The sequence below is a fragment of the Notothenia rossii genome (assembly GCF_949606895.1).
Source record: "Notothenia rossii genome assembly, chromosome: 12".
In the NCBI taxonomy this organism is placed as follows: Eukaryota; Metazoa; Chordata; class Actinopteri; order Perciformes; family Nototheniidae; genus Notothenia; species Notothenia rossii.
The window spans coordinates 12,561,615-12,579,547 of record NC_136911.1 but is presented as its reverse complement, the minus strand read 5'-3'; the positions used below and the strand labels follow the sequence as shown (position 1 = coordinate 12,579,547).

Below are 17,933 nucleotides of genomic sequence, written 5' to 3'. Positions count from 1 at the left end.
TTGCAAAAACAGGCATTCCATCCCCAACCTCAATGCAAATGACTATTCCTGTCCTTTACTCTGTCCCACTGATTGTAAAACAAGTTAGTAGAGAAGATATCTTTGGTACAGCAGCATGCAGAGCTTGAGAAAAACTCTCACTATCCTCATCCAAATTCAATGGTTTCAGTGGTCCATATGCAATATGGTTTAAAGGTGATGTATCCCAATGATATCCTATGGACATTTGATGTTTTTTGGCAAGTGATTTGGTGATGTTTTTGAAGTTTTTTAGTGTTTTTGAAGACTCTGTGTTTTGCTTCAAATCTCATGCTCCACATATGTATCAGGGGTCCTATTTTTCGAATACAAGCTGGATAGTGTATAACGATCTACAACCATCTTGTGCACAAACCAACTTAAACCTGCTGCTAGGATAGAAACTGTGATCCATTCTTAAATGGCTTACCAATGACTGGCAAGTCTTGAGTACAGCTTGACATATGAAACACTTGTACATGTTTTGATCCTAGTTCATGAGTTTTGCCCGCAACTCACGGATTCTGGGAGACTCAAGCTGTGTACAGTAAGGATGGGACGTTGTTGACCTCAACTGATGCAGTGTTAGGGCGTTGGAAGGAGCACTTTGAGGAACTCCTGAACCCGACAACTCCGCCCTCTATGTTAGAGGTAGAGCTGGAGTATGACGGGGGATCGACACCAATCTCCCGGGGGGGGGGGGGGGGGGGGGGGCGGTCACTGAGGTCGTCAAAAGACTTCAGAGTGGCAAAGCCCCGGGGGTGGATGAGATCCGCCCAAAAATGCTGAAGGCTCTGGGTGTTGAGGGAATGTGATGGTTGACACGTCTCATCAACGTTGCGTGGAAGTCGGAAACAGTACCGAAGGAGTGGCAGACCGGGGTGGTGGTTCCCCTTTTTAAAAAGGGGGATCAGAGGGTTTGTGCCAATTACAGAGGCATCACACTACTCAGCCTCCCCGGGAAAGTTTACTCTAAGGTACTCGAAAGGAGGGTCAGGCCGATTGTCGAACCTCGGATTGAGGAGGAACAATGCGGATTCCGTCCTGTTCGTGGAACGAAGGATCAGCTTTTTAGTCTCGCAAGGATCCTGGAGGGGGCCTGGGAGTACGCTTATCCAGTCTACATGTGTTTTGTAGACTTGGAGAAGGCGTATGACCGGGTTCCCAGGGAGTCACTGTGGGAGGTGCTGCGGGAGTATGGGGTGAAGGGGTCTCTACTCAGGGCCATCCAATTTCTGTACTCCCAAAGCGAGAGCTCTGTCCGGGTCCTCGGCAGTAAGTCGGACCCATTTCAGGTGAGGGTTGGCCTCCGCCAGGGCTGCGCTTTGTCACCAATCCTGTTTGTAATATACATGGATCGGATTTCGAGGCGTAGTCGTGGGGGAGGGGGCCTGCAGTTCGGTGGACTAAGGATTGCACCACTGCTTTTTGCAGATGATGTGGTTCTGATGGCTTCATCGGTCTGCGACCTTCAGCACTCACTGGATTGGTTCGCAACCGAGTGTGAAGCGGCTGGGATGAGGATCAGCACCTCTAAATCTGAGGCCATGGTTCTCAGCAGGAAACCGATGGAATGTCCACTCCAAGTAGGGAATGAGTCCTTACCCCAAGTGAAGGAGTTCAAGTATCTCGGGGTCTTGTTCTCGAGTGAGGGAACAATGGAGCGTGAGATGGGTCGAAGAATCGGAGCAGCGGGAGCGGTACTGCAGTCGCTTTACCGCACCGTTGTGATGAAAAGGGAGCTGAGCCAGAAGGCAAAGCTCTCTGTCTACCGCGCCATTTTCGTTCATACCCTCATCTATGGTCATGAAGGATGGGTCATGAGCGAAAGAACGAGATCGCGGGTACAAGCGGCCGAGATGGGTTTTCTCCGCAGGGTGGCTGGTGTCTCCTTTAGGGATAAGGTGAGAAGTTCGGTCATCCGGGAGGGACTCGGAGTTGAACCGCTCCTCCTTCGCGTCGAAAGGAGCCAGTTGAGGTGGTTCGGGCACCTAGTTAGGATGCCACCTGGGCGCCTCCCTAGGGAGGTGTTCCAGGCACGTCCAGCTGGGAAGAGACCAAGGGGTAGACCTAGAACCAGGTGGAGGGATTATATATCTTCGCTGGCCTGGAAGCGCCTTGGGATCCCCCAGTCAGAGCTGGTTGATGTGGCCAGGGAGAAGAAAGTTTGGGGCTCTCTGTTGGAACTGCTACCTCTGCGACCCGACCACGGATAAGCGGGAGAAGATGGATGGATGGATCACTGGGACTGATCTTGGTCCTCTTCCGTCCAGCAGTGGGTGGCAAGAGATAGAGGAGAAGCAGCAGAGAAGCCATGTCACTGTCCCAGCCTATCAGGAGGAGAAATCAGACAACAACAAAAAGTCAGTGTCTTCCTCAAAATGCCTAGCTATTACGGGTGCAACAACTAATCGACTTAATCGATTACCAAATTTGTTGCCAACTAATTCAGTCGTCGATTAGTTGGTGACATCATCACGTGTTTTTTACGCGCCGTTAAGCTCCAAAGTTATTGGTCTTTTTATCGGTACTGGAGACATTTAAAAAATATATGTCATGTATATGTATGTATGCTACAAAAACATTATATCGCAGTCTTAGTGTCGCCAACTCGTTTCTAACATGCAAAAAGACAAAGAAATGCGTCTATGATGTATTTTCGATCAGACGAGATCTCTTTCCCCTGTCTGTGTGCGAGGGGCAGTTTACACACACGCGGCTGCTACATGCAGCAACACACTGCGGAGATGGCGGAGAGAACGCGTTCCGAGGTGTGGTTAAACTTTACCCGTCTCGATGTGGACAATGCTCGTTGCCAAAAGTGCAATAAGAGTTTTAGCATGTAAGCGAGGTAGCACGAGCAATTTGTCTAAACATTTAGCAAAAGTGCACCACATTCAGACGGAGGAATGCACCGGGTTCGACTGTCTTTCTAGTAGCTCTGTAGCCCCATCCACGAGTAACGTTTCCACGTCAGCAACACACGGAGTTAACTTATAATATACTATATTATTAATTATACAAACATGGGTTAATGATTAGAGTTAACAGAGTTACTCTTTATTTTGTTAAAGTTTCAGCTATTCTGTTTACAGTTCTGTCATCAGATTATTTAATACAATTTGTTAAAACATTGTTGTTTCTTTTGATGTGAAATATTATTTAATTTAAATAAAAAGCAATGTTAATTTTGTTCACAATTTGTTAAGTTAATTTAATAATATATGTATTTTTGAATCAAGTATTCATCTTTATTGTCTTTCATTGTTAGTTTCCACATGCCTAAAACAACCTCAAGCTAAATCTAAAAGTTGATGGCTAAATCAGAGCGTTTGAGAAATTGTGCAAGGCATACAGTAATAGTCCGAATAGTCGATTAATCGTTTAATTAATCGATAGATTAATCGATTATCAAATTAGTCGTTTGTTGCAGCCCTACTAGCTATTTGGAATATAACCAAGACTGCATGTAGCTTACTGGTGTCATCGTTCTCTGCAGGTGTCTCAGCAGCGTTCAGAAGTCGACACAGCTCTGTTGACTGACTCAGGTGTTTGGCTTCTTTGATAATCTTGATCTTGAAAGCAGTGTCCCACTTCTCAAACATCTTGCAGGCTGTTTCAGTACCAAACAGCGGCAGGAAGTATTGAGTTAGCTGTTGATTATACACATATGCAAATATATTAAGCATTTCATTGCTTACACTCTACAGTCCATTGTTAGTTACTGTGATTTTCTACAGCACATTGTTGGTTACTGTGAATATCTACAGTACATTGCTGGTTACTGTGATCTTCTACAGTACATTGTTGGTTACTGTGATTTTATACAGTACATTGTTGGTTACTGTGATTTTATACAGTTGGGACATTACTACTGCTATTTCTACAGTAACTCCAGAGTTGCTGTAATTTTTGGTTGGAAACACGGTATTATACTCTAAAATGGTATACAGTAATTTACTGTGGATTTCACAGCCATTTTTTTTACAGTGTTCTAAATACTGCATCTTTAAACCAAACTACTAAGTAAGTTAACTCAAATGAGGGAATTTGGAAACGGTTTCCTAGGAAGCTTATTTTGGAAGTCAAAATAAACTAAGAAAGGCCTTCAGCAAAAATCATATTGTCCTAGCAAAGCTAATAAAGTTATCTAAATAATACCACATAAATCCTTTTGCTTCTGCAAAGCTGTACATTTTGTTACACAAGATGGCTACTCACCTTCATTGATGAATTCCAAATAGGTGAACCCTAGATTTAACCTGATGTACTTTTTGGTACTCTGGTATTTTACCTTCAGCAACATGATGAGTCTTCTTAAAGAAACCACAATGGAGATAATGTTAGCAGTTAACTTTTTTTAGCTACCACATCTAAAAATCTAAAATATTCTGTCTGGAACAATATAGCTTCTTCTCTTTTTTTAAATATGCAACCACTCATTTAAGTAGGCTTAGCCTCTTCGTGCAGATTTTTGTGATCCAACCAGTGGCGGCCGGCCCATAGGGGCGCTAGGGGCGCCGCCCCCCCTCTTCCCACATGTTTGATTGTCATTAAAAATTAAAAATAAATAAAAATATATATTTCCAAAAAATATATATTTTTTATTTTTATTTTTATTTTTAAAGAACAAGGTAAATATTATATAGTTGGTATCAGTCAAATGTATAATCTACAATAAAATATCGTTTAAAATTGTTTTACGATGTCTAAAGTTACTGATAAGTCACATGTTTCCTGCCTGGCCGCAGCGTGTATCATTACCCTCTCTCGTCCGGGCGGTAGAAAGGAGCCCTCAGCCAGAGCAGCAGCAGCCAACAAGCTGACTGTTGCTATCTGTAAACTATGCCGCCGAAAAATAATTTTAGCCAATCAGCGTCGTCAGATCTGATGCTCAAAGGGCGCCCTTTCAGCGCCCTGGCCTGTGTGTCTTTGAGTTGTTTAGACTCATATCCAAGGTGACGCTACAGTAGGGGATGGCTGCGTCTGCAGGTGTAGACTCCGGTGCTAGTGGATCGCCGGAGCTGTAGATTAACATTTGCATGCTTATTGTAGTTGTAAGGGCAATGCCTGTGGCACCATGGAGCATATGTGTGGGCTGGAACTGTATTTTACAGGAAAGGAGTGATCAGAGGGTCGAGTTATCGATTCTGGTTCAGTTTTCATCTTCCTCACCCTCTCAGACTTTGAGTTGCGCGCGCTGCTAAAGAGACGCGCTACCATGGAAACCAAACAATGGTGTAGCTGTATTAAAGTCCGAGTGGAAACAGTCGTGAGTAAATCTGATTTTGTCAGAAATCGGGAGAAATGCGGGAGTCTCCCACGAAAATCGGGAGGGTTGGCAAGTATGACTGACACACACACACACACACACACACACACACACACACACACACACACACACACACACATACACACACACACACACACACACACACACACACACACACACACACACACACACACACATGGTTTTGTCACCATTTCCATAGCCCCACCAAAGATATTTTCCACCAGCCGCCATTGGATCCAACTGTACATTAATTTACTGAACGTGTTAAGCATGGTGTTAAGCCACATCCTGTCCTCACCACGTGTCTAACTACAGCTAGCTAAGCCAGCTAACGTACGTTAGCTAAACAGCTATGGTTTGATTAGCCTCACAAATCAGTCTTCTTCTCATTCAGAAGCAGTTTTGGTTAAATGGGACTTGTTGGTTTGCTAATTGCCATAGCCAGTGAGCAAGTTAACAAGCTAGTTAAAAAACGGGGCGTTAGCATAGACCTAGCGATAGCATCGAGCTAGCGTTAGCATAGAGCTAGCTAGCAGCTAGACGACATGAGTGGTATGAACAAGAGAAGACAACGTAAAACGAACCTTATTGAAAATTGTAATAACCGTTAAAACATCAGTGGCTATCTATCTTTACCTTATTCACTCGCGCTGACTGAACTCAATGGCATTTTTGGAACGTTTTGGCTAAGACAGCTGCAACTCATCTCCACCTGATTTCCCGCTTATGGTCATGGCTGCATGCAAATTACACATTACTTTGCGCAATGTAATACTCGTGAGAGTCGTACCAGCAAAAGCCTCCACACCAGCCTTGACACATTTGAGTCACACCCTACGTGACGTTTATACATACTTTTGATACCAAAATGATCAGTATAAATGATTGAATATACCTGGTCCTTACCTTTTTGAAATAATGTAGGCTCCCCTTCCAGACACAGGTTGTTCTCCGCCATGAGATGAAGAAAAAAGGCCCACTCAAACCGGAAGTGTAATTAACTCCAACTAAAGTGCATGCAATCAACTCCTTTAAAGAACAACGGCCTTAGAGCTTTTTCAGCACTGCAAGTGTTAAAAGAACACCCAAATCAACACTTATCAACTCGAAATAATTGACACTGAAAAATCTACACTATTTCACACCACAGAATTTGCTGTGTAGTTATAAATATGTTTATTATTTACTGTTGTGTCGGGTCACTCATTCACTGGATCAGCGAGCTGTATGAGACTGATACAGACGGGCTGTCAGGAGAGGAAAAGAGAGGGTCCGTTTATCCCGTGTTATTATTAGGGCCGGGGCTCGATTAAAAAAATGTATCTAATTAATTAGAGGCTTTGTAATTAATTAATCGAAATTAATCGCATTTTTAATCACATATAAATATTTGACCTGAGAACAGTGAGAAGCATTTTTCAAATGGATTTTAGTATACCATTGAATAATGACTGAATACTTAAGCTTAAGCAACAAAACATTGTTTATTTGTTTTCAAGGTGGTACTTAACCAAGACCAACAGCAAAGTGCAATTTGTGCCATAAAGTGTAGCAATAGCATATTTAGGAATATATTACATTTCAGAGATTCAGGTAGCCTATAGGTAGGTAGACCTTCTGTAAACTATAACACTTTGTTTTTTAAGTAAAACACAATACTTTCAAGTACATTCAGATCATTGGAAACCCTGACTATTAGAAAACATCTCTCTGTTGCTTCAGAGGCCATAACAGACTTTGTTGATTTACCAACAGTTGATTTAAAAAATCTTATCAATTTCAGTCCAACTCTCTCAATAACCTTGGCCAAAACAATAAATAGTTCAACATAAAGTGCCAGTTGCACCAACAACGTAATAAATAGTTAAACATAAAGTGTACAATTTAAAATAAAATAAAAAAGTGCCAGTGATTGACCTCAATCCCTCCTATTCTTCCAATATCCTGATGAAAAATAAAATCTCTCTGTTGGATAGGCCACTGTTTGATCAACATTTCAGTAACAAGCCCATTGGCCTCAGGATACCTCTAAGAATACTTCTTCTGCTTCTTCTCTTTCAGCCAGTTGCTGAGACAAACTAGCCTGTTCACATTTTCAGAGCTCAAGGCTGCCCTCTTCTTTTGAACTATGTTACCTGCCAGTGAGAAAAGTCTCTCGCAAGGGACAAAAGTGGCAGGGCTGCCCAGATACTTGCGGGGCAGAAAGGTGTGCCCCCTCATGAGTGGACCACCACTGCAGTAGGCAGTCTGTCTCACTGATGGTGGGCTCTGCCCTGTAGCGGCCCAGAGCCCCGTTGGGCCCCTCTTCATCCTCTGATTCAGAGTCTGAATTAAACAGCAGGAGGCTCCTCTTCCTTGCTGGTTCCTCTGTGGGTTCTGGAGTGGCTCTGTCTGGTTCTTTTTGCAGCAGTGCCTCTTCGCTGGTCCACACCCCTCCTCGCTCTCCTCTTGGTAGACACTTTAGGTCCTTAGAATCAGAATCAGAATAAGGTTTATTGTCACATCACAGATTTATAGAGTAAAAAGGTGGGTGAAATTCATTTTCGTACATGGTTCCCATCATATTGTTATTTCATAGAAAGAAAGAGGGGGGAGGGAAGAAGAGGGGGGGTCAGGGGAAGGGAGGTCAAAAAGCAAGAAAAGAGAAAAACAAAGAAGACCATTACACATGTTAAAGCGCGGGTCGGGTGCTGTAGCCACCCTGAGCCATCCATGGTTGAGTGCATCTTGGCGTTGAGACAGGTCCTTTTTAAAGGCAGCCTTGAACCTCACCACATAGGCTGGGTCGTCATCTGAGACCTCCATGGTGCGGGTCAGGTGGCGGAGAGCAGGTAACACAACAGAGCACGAGACATAAGTCTCACCCCCAAGGAGCTCAGTCACATATCTGCAGTGGATAGTTTAGGAAAGTGATTTATTATTGTACCAATTAATAGTAGATTAAAAACAGTAGCAACTTTATACTATAGTCATAGTGATATTGATATTCAGTACAATACATTTTGGAAAAGCAATTTAATTTACTGCACTATCATAGTCAATTCACAACGTTTTTCAAGGGACAGCAATGATGAATCAATCCCATTAATAAAACAGTTGGTGGGTGTTTACCTGCATGGTTTAAGGAGGGACTCGAGCCTCTGCAGTCTGTCCCACTCTGCTGTAGTCAACATGGTGAGCTTGTGCTTCTGTTTGGCTAGAGTAGCCTTCACAGCCTCTTGGTTCTTCAGCAGACGAGAGATCATAAACAGTGTTGAATTCCACCTTGTGGAAACATCCTGTATCAGTGGCTCTTTGTCTTGTTCTAGTTCTGTTTGCTCCTTGTGCAGTTCCTCTGTGTTTGAGGGGCTGTGTTTGAAATGCCCCACTATTTTACGACATCTTGCCAATGTGCCTGTGAACCAACTGTCAGCAAGGCAAACTGTGATGGTCCTTTGCAACACGTGAGCAACACACGGCATGTGCTGGAATGTGAGCAGTCTCATTGCAGAGGTCATGGTTCGGGCACTGTCTGTTCCGATTGTGGTGACTTTTTATGTGACTTCCCAGGCCTCTGCCACAGACTCAAAATCTTCTGCCACGTTTTCAGCAGAGTGCCTAGTGGTGGTCTTCTGGATGGTCAAGGCAAATGAGTGAAGACGCCACTTGATGTCAATAAAGTGTGCCGTCACACCGAGGTAATTTGAATTGCTTACCGAGGTCCAATGATCCGCAGTCAGGGCAACAAATTCTCTTTATCTTCCTTTTCATTTTCATAAAGCTGCTGGATTATTTTTGTCACTGTCTTTCTGCATGGCAGCTCATATGTTGTGTCAGACGATGCAATCTGTAGTACCTTTTGCAGCCCCTTATCTTCTACCACTCCAAGTGGTCTACAGTCGAATGCAATCCAGTGAGCCAGGGAGTTGGTTATTTTTTCAGACGTGAACTTAGTTATCCTGGCCCTGAAACCAGTCATCTGGTTGAGTGTGGGTTGGGTGTGGGTCCTTGTACTCGGAGTCGGGCTAACGTCCACGCTAACTTCCATGCTAGCTGCTATATGTTTTGCATTGCGGTGATACTTGAGGCTTGATGTGCTGCGGTGATATGCAAATTCCTTTTTGCATAATTTGCAAACAACCGTGCTCTTATCGACGCTTCCATTCGTCCACTTTTTTAAAACAAAATTTCCCATCCACGGGGCCAACCAAAGCGGTCTCATCAGCTTCTTTGCTCATGTTTGACTATTGTTCACTGTGGTTTGTTGTTGTCTGAAGTCATGAACGTTAGTTGGTGCTCCAGTATAATCGGTACGCCTGAAACTCATCCAGTGAGAAACGTTCCACGGTGCAAAAATAAGTGCGATTAAAATGCGTAAACATTTTTAACGCGTTAATTTTTGTGTAATTAATTAATCTTAATTAACTCGTTAAAGTCCCGGCCCTAGTTATTATCCAAAGTTACTGTACATTTTTGAATAATGTATTAACTACTTTCAAAGGGAGAATCTAATAATTTTTTCGCGCAATGTTAGTAACTGTAGTCTGATTACTGAATTTATAACAGTAACGCGTTACGTACATTACTGCATTACCGAAATATTGAGTGTGATTACTTGGTAACGCGTTACACCCAACACTGCTGTAAACGCATCTATATACCGTGCACTTATGGTGTTGTTTTATGCTTTATGAACATGGACAACAGTGAAACATATTCTTCATGACCGAGGTTGGAATTGACATAAAAAAGTAAAGTGAAACTTATGCTTGTCACCCTCACCCTCATTAACCTGTTAAACCCATAGACTGTATATATAAATGGACGTAGGGTCCGTGACGTCACCCATAGGATTCTGCAGAGTTGCCGAGAAGCCCTTAGTAGGCGGAGTCGGCCACTTACGGCTCGACAGTGACGTCAGAGTTCAACTCCCGGCTACTCCAGCCTGCTCCAAATAAGGGCAAAGAGGCGGAGCCGAGGCGGGACCTCCTGCCACCGAGCTGGAAGTTCCAGAGCTAGCTGAAGCTACCCAGCTAAGCTAACATGCTCCCCATCTGCACACTGCAGTGGCATTTTGCGTTTCTAAGGTAAGCGGACATGAAACTATTCTGCAAAACTATAAATAATAATCTAAGTTATTGAGTTTTTAGCATAATACTTCAGAATCTTAAAATCCCTTAACGTTTGTATGCAATTGTGCTAAATTCAACACTGGAATCAAGCAAATATTAATATGTTTGCATGACATTAGTTATTTATATTTTGATATCACTTAATTATACGTTTAATACATTTAAGTCAAGCTAAGGTACATGTGATGGTAGCTAGTTAGTGCTCTTACCTGTGAGGCCTCCTCCAAATAGCATAATAACCAGACTGTATCATTAAAACTAAGTACCAGTTCTAGATCCTTGACTTTACACAAACAATTCAAAAGACAACATGTATTTAAAGACCAATCTTTATTTGAATGTGCCTCTTAACCTGATAAATTATATATAAAGTAATAATATTGACAATCTAAAAAAACTGAGCAACTCAACAGTCAACTTAATGTTTCTTATTGTCTAAAGCATTTATTATTTTCATTTTCCCCCTCTACTATTCAGTGTGGACGGATTGACACAGTGTGGTGTCCAGAGAGCTGCAGAGACTTCAAGGAGAAACCTCCGTGTGATGGACGTCCTGTCTGTTTGTTTGGCCCGGAGAGGACTGAGGGTCTTTCCTCTGCGAGGGGGACCAGGCCTGATGGAGGAGCCCATGCTGGGCAAAGCTGATACCAACTGCACAGGCCTAGTCTGTCACTTTATTTGACTAAATGTGTTTACTTATACATTTAATAGGTTTACACCTTCTGTCCATATGTGCTTTTTTTATTTAAAACAGTTGATTAACTTTTGGTTCACATTTCAATAAATTGTATTTGCACTCCTTTTGTCCATTATTCTTACTGAACATGTTAGATTACACATTCACATCTGACTGAAGATTGGCCCCATTTATTTGTGACGTTGCAAACTCTGCGGTACAAGGCACAAGTGATGTGAAGCTCATAAAGCGAGGCAAATACAAATAATCAGCTGATGGAGTGTAGATGTGGAAATAGGTGCAATGGATCATCTGACTGATTTTACAATAAAAGTGGTTTCTTAGTGTACTGGTCTTAAAATCTCATAGCATCAGCTTTTAATGTTCCTCTTGGATGTTCTTCTTGACCCTCAGAGAAGGAGAAAATGTTGTGTCTTTCAGGCATGTCCTTTCCTAACAAAAATTACAGGAAACATAAAACATATTATTGCAGAACAAGTGTGTTATTTATGAAAGCGGTGTGTTTGTGTGTTTAGGGGCTGTAGATATAATTATTTTGTAATTGTAATGTTTTTTTAAAATGTCAACAGTGAGCTACAAAGACAATCAGATTATGAATGAAAAGTATGAAGTTCATCAACATTGAAATATATGTTATTATCAAAATAATATTTAACTGTTATCAAAACGTAGTGCAACTGTAGAAGCTTGCTCTGTTGTCTCACTGAAAGAATAACTTTTAACACGTTTTTTACAGACAATATTGAGAGATAAATAGTAGCAGTTCTCACTGTGTTAAATATATTTGCCTTCGATACATTAAATTAGAAAGCTGACAAAATCATATTGCTTGTTAACATCTAAATGTAACTTTTTGCCTGGAAAAAACCCTCAACTTAACTGATGTGTAGGTGATCTAGTATTGTTTAATGGAATGTATATCAGTGTATTAAAGTCAATACTTCATTCATTTAAACCAATATCTTTCTTGATTCTTTGTACAGTATGAAAAAAAAGAGTCTTTGTACCTGAGCTGAAGTTCACTGCTGTGAGGAGTCCAGTTCTGTCTCTCACTCTCTGGTCCAGCCTGTCTGCATCACCTGGACACCTTCAACAAACAGATATATATTTTTAAAGTACCATGTGTACAAACAATATAACTGATTCTCTTCTGTTGAACATGTTGGATTGTGTATTGTCCGAGTCAGGGTCCTTTTTTTTTACCTGTTTATTTGATACCCATTTGGTAATGCAATTCATAAAAACAACAAGGTTTGGGTTCGTTCTTCAGATGACTGTGACGTTAACGTGTAAGCTCAATAATGAACTCCGGCTCAACCAACCATATTGTAATATCTAAGTAATCATCTTGAAATATGACATTAACAATTGTAATATACACACATCTTATTGTGAGGTTGATTTGACATACACTACTTCAACATTAGCTTGTCTACATACTTGAGCATAGCCAATTTAAATTAACCTTAGCGATGCATACAGTTCCTACCTACATAATAAAATATCTCTCTAAGTTACAAGGATGACCTTATTTTATCAACCTCAAACAGAAGCCGTTTGTTCTACAGTATTATCCCACTTAACGCTTAACACTTTCTTTTTTTTGTTTTAACCTTTATAGGCAGTGAAGTGAAGTCTATGATTTTAACTTGGAGGATACGATTAGCATCGTTAGCACCGATGTAGCTACGACTCGCTTACACGCTAACCCTTAACATTCATTACGTAGCTGATTAAAATCATTGACACATAAATAAAGCACTCAAATTTCACTTAGCGCAAAACCGCAGACAAGAAGCTAGCAGCAGCAGTCACTTGACAGAGCCGTCATAAAAGGGTCGTGTTAGAAAACAATTCACTCACAGATCCATAATCATGAAGGTGGAATCTAACTATATTCATCATAATATGTATTGCATCCATGGGCAGAAACATGTTTTTTTCTGCTGTAAAGTTGGGCATTTTAACATGGGGGTCTATGGAAATAGCTCCTTTCTGCAGTCAGTCCCTATCGGCCAATATATGAACTGTAGTGTGTGGCACTTCCGTATTGGCGTTCCGGCTCTACCCCACAGTTTGCCACTTGGTTAAACCTCAAGGTCCCCGCCGACAGGTACTTTTTTTTGTCTCAGGGGATCTTAATATTTAAGAACCTATTAATGTGTTATACCAGATTAACGGGAATAATCTCAGCTAATTGACGATAAAAACCATTTTTACCAAAACAAAACAAAAGTCTCATAAGAAGCATCTAAATGACCCCTGAGCGAAATATGCTAACCTATTACTGCACCGATAATCACTCCTAGCTCCCTTATTACTTATTCTAGGTGCATCCAACACATCGTTTATGATCACAAGGAGATACAGAATCTAACGGTGCCCACCTCAACACTGAAAGATACAAACTTGCGACGTTATCAACAAAACGTACATCAAAACAAGTGGCGCTAGGTAGCCCACAACACTAACATGGCTTACCTTCGTCTTTGTCTGGTCCAAACTGGTCTTCAATGGCATTAAAACGATAAAAACGATGCTGTAGTTAATCCATAGGTTAATCCAATGTGTCTGTGTCCCCTTTGAAATGTTCTGATAATCCATAACCAATAAAACAGCTTTTCCGTTGCTTGATATCAGAGCAGGATATTTCTCCCCTCTGCTGCAAGCTAGCTTGCGCAGAGACGCCACCTAACATGAGTGTGTGCGGGACCATTTCCCTTCGATTATATTGGCTCTAATGGTCAGAAAGAGATGTCACATGTCAAAATCGAACAAGGGCTGCCAGAGATATGGAAAATCCACCCAAATGGCCCCTGAAGAGGTTTTTTTTGCTAAATCTGTCTAAAAAGGTCAAATATCACTTGTTTTGCATCAATCTTGATACAGGGTACTTATTATATGTTGTACTTTGGATTCCTAAAACGTTTAGTCTACTAACCCATCATCCAAGGTTAGTTTTCACTATAAGTACAAAATATCTTTTGGACGGACACTATAATGTACAGTTTTATACCATGTTCAATCTGAATTTTCTTTAAAATAAAAAACATCTATATTGATTCTGACTTTTCTACATCCAACTCACAGGTTTATCATTACTTTGAGAACAAATATTATTAATGTAACCCTTTTAGAAGGGAAGATATGGTCATTTGTTCTGGGAATGTAATTTTCGAGCCTGAAACCTGAAAAACAGACTTGGGGCCTAACAGGTTAATGCAAATGATCCCAATACGTATGATTGTATGACAAGATCTTAAAATAAATACCAATGTCTTTATTATAAACGTGTAAGTCCTTAACTATGACTGTGTATATCACCATTAAACATGTTTTTAAAAGTTTAAGAAACCCCAACCAGCTCAGTAAACACTGACATTTTGATTTGATCATTTCAGTGAAGGGGATTCTTAATGCTTCATCTTACCAAGTCATTTTGGACAATTCTATGCTTCCAACTTTCTGGAAACAGTTTGGGGAAGGCCCTTTTCTGTTCCAGTATGACTGTGCCCCAGTTCACAAAGCAAGTTCCATAAAGGCATGGTTGGATGAGTTTGGTGTGGAAGAACTTGACTGGCCCACACAGAGCCCTGACCTCAACCCCATTGAACACCTTTGGGATAAACTAGAGCGGGAATTGTGAGCCAGGACCTCTCGTCCAACATCAGTGTCTGACCTCACAAATGCTCTTCTGGATGAATGGGCAAACATTCCCACAGACACACTTCAAAATCTTGTAGAAAGCCTTCCCAGAACAGTGGAAGCTGTTATAGCTACAAAGTGGGGACCAACTTCATATTAATGCCTAAGAATTTGGAATTGGATGTAATAAAAGCTCCTGTAGGTGGAATGTGTAGGTGGCCCAATACTTTTGTCTATATAGTGTATGTTTTCACAGCATAATGACATAATAACTGGCTTCTTGGTTTCAATGTCATTAATGGTTTATCATATTTTAAATGTCAAATATTATATTTATTAATAATTAATATAAAGCCTCTTTAAAAACCTACGTTAGTGCTTAAAACAGAGAAAGTAATTCACCTTGTTTGTCTGCAGGTCCCGCTTCCCCTGTCAATCACCAGAAGATCAGTCATCTCCTCCAATCGCCTGCTGTCAAGTTCATCACACACCCAGAATTCTTCACTGTGTTGCACAGTAACTATGTTAGTCCTTCACACACACAAAATAATGGCTATGTAGATACAGCTCTGGAAATAATTAAGAGACCACCAATTTATAGGTATGTGTTTGAGTAAAATTATCATTTTTTTATTTTAGTCTATAAACTACTGACAACATTTCTCTGTGTTGGAATTCAACAGACACAGAGTGCTCTCTTAATTTTTTTCAGAGCTTCATATCAGATGTAGTTTAATATATTTAAAATGACATACATAAATACAGTATTTATAAATACAATATTTTAGGATAAAGTTGTAAACTATATTTGCTGACCTGGATGCTATTTTACTTTATTTTATTGTTTTGAAGTGACTAATGAGGACATTAACCATTATTTTAATCACTCAATTGAGTAAAAATTGTCACTTAATTGGTATACTGTATAAGGAGGGAGCTGCAGCCAGCAGCCACTTAAAATACTTGATTTTAAGTAAAAGGCCTTTATTGTTATTATTAGTGTCTGTACCTACAGATAAATGTAATCTTTTTTCTAACCTTTCGCTTGATACATTATGTTAAGTTACTTCGACACATAAGACGTTAAACTGGAATGAGTAATTTCTAAAATCTACTTTTATAATTTTAAAATTATAATTTTAAAATTATAAAAGTATTATCTGGCTGAACAAAATGTGCATTTATCTAACAGGTTCATTTTCCACAGACCTTATTTCAAGCTATTTTCCAAAATCCTATGGAGAAATCCCATTACTTTTTTGTCGAGGGAACCCATGCGCAGCTTACTTCCGGGTTTTAGGACGCGTCACTGCACCACTCCATGGGCGTCGCAGCCATTATATGAGGGCGGGACAAGTCCCTCCCACTTTTTGAAATGATTACTTTAGACCCCCCCACTTTTACCATGTGGAAAGTCCGTGAATCGGTCTATCCACTCGCCACACTTTGTAGGGCGCTGTGTCAGTGCTTCACTATCAAATCCATTCCTTGCTTATTGAGAGAATGCCCAAATCAATGAAACTCCGTACCATGTTTTCACTGCTACTTTGTACCAAGGCAGATTCTCACATAGCGCATGTTCAAGGAGTGTTGTCATAGTTGTCAAAACAAAATTGCACTTTTGTTGTGCATTCCTTATATTTGCATCAATAGGAATGTTAATTGTAGTAACAGAAACAAATATTTTCCTCTAGAGAAAATACAGATGGTGGATTATCTTTGACATTATCTTTTTATATAAGTATAAAATGCACATGTTTGTGTCTCCGTCTTGTGATTTTAATTAATTTATCCTGAAAACAATCCCTCTCCTTGACCGAAGAAATAAGGAAGTATGAAATAAGGGAGGAAGATAGGATAAAATAAGATAAACTTTATTAATCCCCGTGTGGAAATTCAGGCGTTTATAGCAGCAACAGCGTCAGAGTGAAAACAGGATTCACACAAGGTAAAACATAAAGATAAAATATTACATTACATGTTACTTGTTCGACGCTTTTATTCAAAGCGACCCACAGGAGCAATTTGGGGTGAAGTGCCTTGCCCAGGGACACAATGACAGGCTGACTGCAGTGGGGTTTTAACCTGATCCGAACACCTACGGACTTCCTCTGTGTCATCCCCCCCGCCACCTCCTCCAGAATGTCCAGTTGTACTCCAACTACAGAGCAGGAATGAAGTAAAGGAAGGAGGAATGTAAAAAAGAAAGTAGGGAATTGGAAAGGATAAAAGGAAAGTCAGTGACCTTCAATGTCTCTATCCTCCTTTTCTTCCTTCATTCCATTTTTCTTACCTTGACTCTCTTTCATATTTCCTTCTACCTTCCTTCATTTCCTTTTTCCAAACACCTGGTGGATAGATATACCATTGCAATTACTTTCCAAATATTGCAAAATAGTGGCGTAACGAGTCCAAAACTAATTCTCATCTCGCCAGTATGAAGTGGGAAGGCTATTGATATGTGTCTGGATCTTTACTCATGATTACATTGCCAACACTGCCCAAAAAGTATGTTTCCCACTATCAGTGATTTCATTTTATAAATATCAACGTAAACGTGTTGATGTTCTCTTGACAGGCAGCCTACCGGGTGTTCACCAACAGCAGTTGTGTGAAACACATGATTCTGAAGGTGCGCCGCGATGCCAGAAACTTTGAGCGCTACCAGCATAACCGGGACCTTGTGGTTTTCCTCAACAAGTTTGCAGACACTCAGCTGGAGCTATCAAGAGGCTGGGAGATCAAGACTGACCCCCAGGGCAAGGTAAGTTACGAATGTAAAATTACAGTGGGCATAGAATTGTGACCATAGAGTTAAATGAATAATTTTAAACAACTAGCAGACAGAGATTACAACTAATGCAGTGCCAAAATAGTACAGCGGATAAGCCCTCATATTATAACAATTGTGCATTTTATGAGAAAAGCATGACATTTCAAACATAGTTAGTGCATACCATAAGGTTTATTTTCAGATGTGGAAGGAAGTCAGATTTGACCTGTGAGGACCGTGAGAGGTCAAATCCAAGATGGCCGCCAGTCTCTCGGGTCAAATGTTCAAACACACTTAATTTTGGAACCAAACATTGTAGAAAAACATTTAAGGTGTCATATCCAACTAAATTAGGGATGCCCAATCATTTGGTGATACTTTGAGATTGCCAGAATT

General features: G+C 40.7%; 2 protein-coding genes across 4 annotated transcripts in view; one reads left to right on the top strand and one right to left on the bottom strand.

The window, feature by feature from the left end:
• Positions 1-17,933, top strand: part of hecw1a (HECT, C2 and WW domain containing E3 ubiquitin protein ligase 1a) — a 193,327-nt gene that overhangs the window by 141,309 nt on the left and 34,085 nt on the right. Inside the window, 2 exon segments of the mRNA XM_079661830.1 lie at positions 15,182-15,288; positions 17,343-17,528. Coding sequence (XP_079517956.1) covers positions 15,182-15,288; positions 17,343-17,528 — 293 coding nt within the window.
• LOC307026076 (uncharacterized protein) lies at positions 830-7,747 on the bottom strand. Of its 3 annotated transcripts, none has more exons than XM_079661181.1 (4): positions 5,948-7,747; positions 4,240-4,334; positions 3,497-3,671; positions 830-2,348 (listed from the first exon to the last, which is right to left on the bottom strand). In XM_079661181.1, exons 2-4 carry the CDS (start codon positions 4,243-4,245, stop codon positions 2,089-2,091), a joined length of 441 nt encoding a protein of 146 aa, XP_079517307.1. In that variant the 5' UTR covers positions 4,246-4,334; positions 5,948-7,747; the 3' UTR covers positions 830-2,088. The 3 variants fall into 3 exon arrangements, with proteins under 3 accessions (XP_079517307.1, XP_079517308.1, XP_079517309.1); XM_079661182.1 differs by having other exon boundaries at positions 6,218-7,747; XM_079661183.1 differs by having other exon boundaries at positions 4,240-4,331; positions 6,218-7,747.

Coding starts and splice junctions, on each gene's coding strand:
- LOC307026076 (XM_079661181.1), bottom strand. Junction 2,349..3,496: donor TGCAGAGAACGATGACACCA/GTAAGCTACATG, acceptor TCCTCCTGATAG/GCTGGGACAGTGACATGGCT.